This window comes from Pygoscelis adeliae, unplaced genomic scaffold, assembly GCF_000699105.1.
Source record: "Pygoscelis adeliae isolate BGI_AS28 unplaced genomic scaffold, ASM69910v1 Scaffold16, whole genome shotgun sequence".
Taxonomy (NCBI): Eukaryota; Metazoa; Chordata; class Aves; order Sphenisciformes; family Spheniscidae; genus Pygoscelis; species Pygoscelis adeliae.
This window is the reverse complement of record NW_008825162.1, coordinates 3,710,870-3,713,278: the sequence shown is the minus strand read 5'-3', so window position 1 is coordinate 3,713,278 and position 2,409 is coordinate 3,710,870. Positions and strand designations below refer to the sequence as shown.

Sequence of the window (2,409 nt, the reverse complement as noted above, 5' to 3'; positions counted from 1 at the left end):
TCAGAGAATAAGTAACGCCAGTGCTTCCCCTTTCCTAGACCACTGTCAGTGGAAATATCCAAACCTGTACTGGCTCTGGGAAGATGTAACCTTAAGAGAAACCAGATGTTTGTGAAGAAAGCACAAGTGAATGCTGAATGCTCTTTAAGATTTTGATGCGCCTGAGAAATTAAAATTGCTCACTCTAGCAGAGTTTTGATGAGCAGGGAGCAGCTGAAGGCCACGTTGTTTCATATGCGGAACATTACGTGCACTTGATTTTGGCAGCTTTACTGTTTTTGTGAGATCTTAGAGAAATTAAAAGCTGTAAAAGTCAGACTCTGCAGCTTTTCAGAAAGAACAGGAACCTGTTTTGTAACAGGAAAAGGATTCTCTACAGTGGAGGCAAAATTTACATCAAGTTGCTTAGATTATATTCATCCCACAGTATCTCTCTCCACATTAGGAATGAGTCATCTAACGATTAATGAAAAGGTTATTACAGTGAAATGATGTATTGTGTCCTGAGAGGATAACAGTAAGGTACAGCCATACTGCCATTCTACCAACAAAATCTGAAATTCAAATGCATGATGAGAACATGTGCTTTTACTGGGTTGTGCCTGTACTTTTGGTCACTGAGTGCTTCTCAGTGCCCACTTAAATTAACCACTGGATGCCAACAATGTTCTTAAATTCATACAGTAGTAGAACATGTGCTTTTACATGAACATGTTTTTGGTAGTAGAGCAATTCCTTCTTAACTCCCATACAAATTAATCAGTGGACACCTGCAGTACTCTTACATTCATAAAGTAAAGTAGATTTGGCTAAGGAATTTGGAGCTATTACACTGTTTTCAGTCTGCCACAGAAGTTGCAAACTGTTTGGCAATGAAACGTGGCATGAAACTATGCTTAAGTATCCTCTATCTTGGTCTGAAGTGTCCAACAAGGTGAAGGCCATTGCTCCGGCTTTGCATTGTTTGATTCAATGCAATGATCTTCTGTCAGCTCAGACTGATGTTTACCATCTGTTGATTCTTGGTCTTTGCAGGCTGAAGGTGGCATTTGCACAGCAGACATGACATCTCTTGTGTAGGCATTTATTTCTCCTTCAGCAACAGAGTCTTGTTGGCTTGGATTATAGGATCTTTCAGATAAGCCAATATAGTCATGGTCAACAACTACTGCACCTTGTAAAAAGTAATGGTTGTCTGTAAAAGAAGAGTAGCCATTAAATCAGATCCTTCTAGTTTACTGAAAGCCATACTTAAAATGTTAGTGAGCTGGTAACTTACTTTTCAAAACAATTTCCATAAGAGAACAAGAATGTTTGAGTGACAGCAGTCTGATAATGTGAATTTCCTAATTTCACTAAGCATCAAATGTTTGGCTGTATCTCATTACATCCACAAAATAATGCTTGCAGTGCTCCACATTAAGAGTTTTTCTTTGCTAGGTCAATGCCTAGCTTGACGTCTGTCATAGTCACCTACTGAACTAATACCTTAAATGAACGAACACGCAGATTCTTCCATTTTGTGCACACACACAGAGAAATGTGGCTACTCCAAGCTCTTGCTGGGAAGTTTAAAGCAACACAACAGTTTTTTTTAAGAAAAAAAAAAAAAAAGAAATAAAACAGTTTTATAGAATTTAAAGACAAGAATGGCGATTGCTACTGTATAGTACTATTGAGTTTTTCTTCCATCTGATATATGATTACAGTGTTTGACTTTTCCAGATGAGTTCAAGTAAAAGGAAAACAGTCTGACCACACAAGTTAGAAGTGTAACTGTCAACATGGGGTTAATACTTCTGTTCTGGAAGATGAAGCTAGGGCCTACCTTCTTGCTCACATGAAGATCCTAGTGTGAAATTACGTGTTCTGTCAAATCAGAAGAGCCATTCAACAGATAAGTATGTCTATATAGGGGGCTACAAATTCTTCTGCGAGATGTAGGTGCAAAGAGGGACCTTTATGGGAGCTACTGTGGAGGTGAAACTGCTCCTTTCTCGCCATGTTTCTCAACAGATATGTCCTAAATCTGCCTATTTGCACGCCTGAATCATTTGAGCACTGGACCCAGAGACATTACTAGAAAGCTCCCTGATCTGGTGTGGCCTTCGGACTACCACCCGCTGTTGGTTGTACAGGCTGGCAGCGATGAGGTGGCAGAGAGAAGTCCTGAGGCGATCAAAAGGGACTTCAGGGCACTGGGGAGAGTGGTTGAAGGATCGGGAGCACAGGTAGTGTTTTCCTCAATGCCTACAGTGGCAGGGAAGGACACTGGAAGGAACAGGAAAACACTCCTGATCAACACGTGGCTCAGGGGCTGGTGCCGTCGGAGGAATTTTGGCTTTCTTGATCATGGGGAGGTTTACACGGCACCAGGCCTGCTGGCGACAGATGGAGTCCAGCTGTCTC

General features: G+C 41.2%; 1 protein-coding gene across 1 annotated transcript in view; it reads right to left on the bottom strand.

The window, feature by feature from the left end:
• Window positions 1-162: 162 nt before the first annotated feature.
• Window positions 163-2,409, bottom strand: part of GIN1 (gypsy retrotransposon integrase 1) — a 12,056-nt gene continuing 9,809 nt past the window's right edge. The window contains exon 7 of the mRNA XM_009328716.1: window positions 163-1,195. Within this exon, the coding sequence (XP_009326991.1) occupies window positions 897-1,195 (299 nt within the window). The 3' untranslated portion in view covers window positions 163-896. The remainder of the gene's footprint in view (window positions 1,196-2,409) is intronic.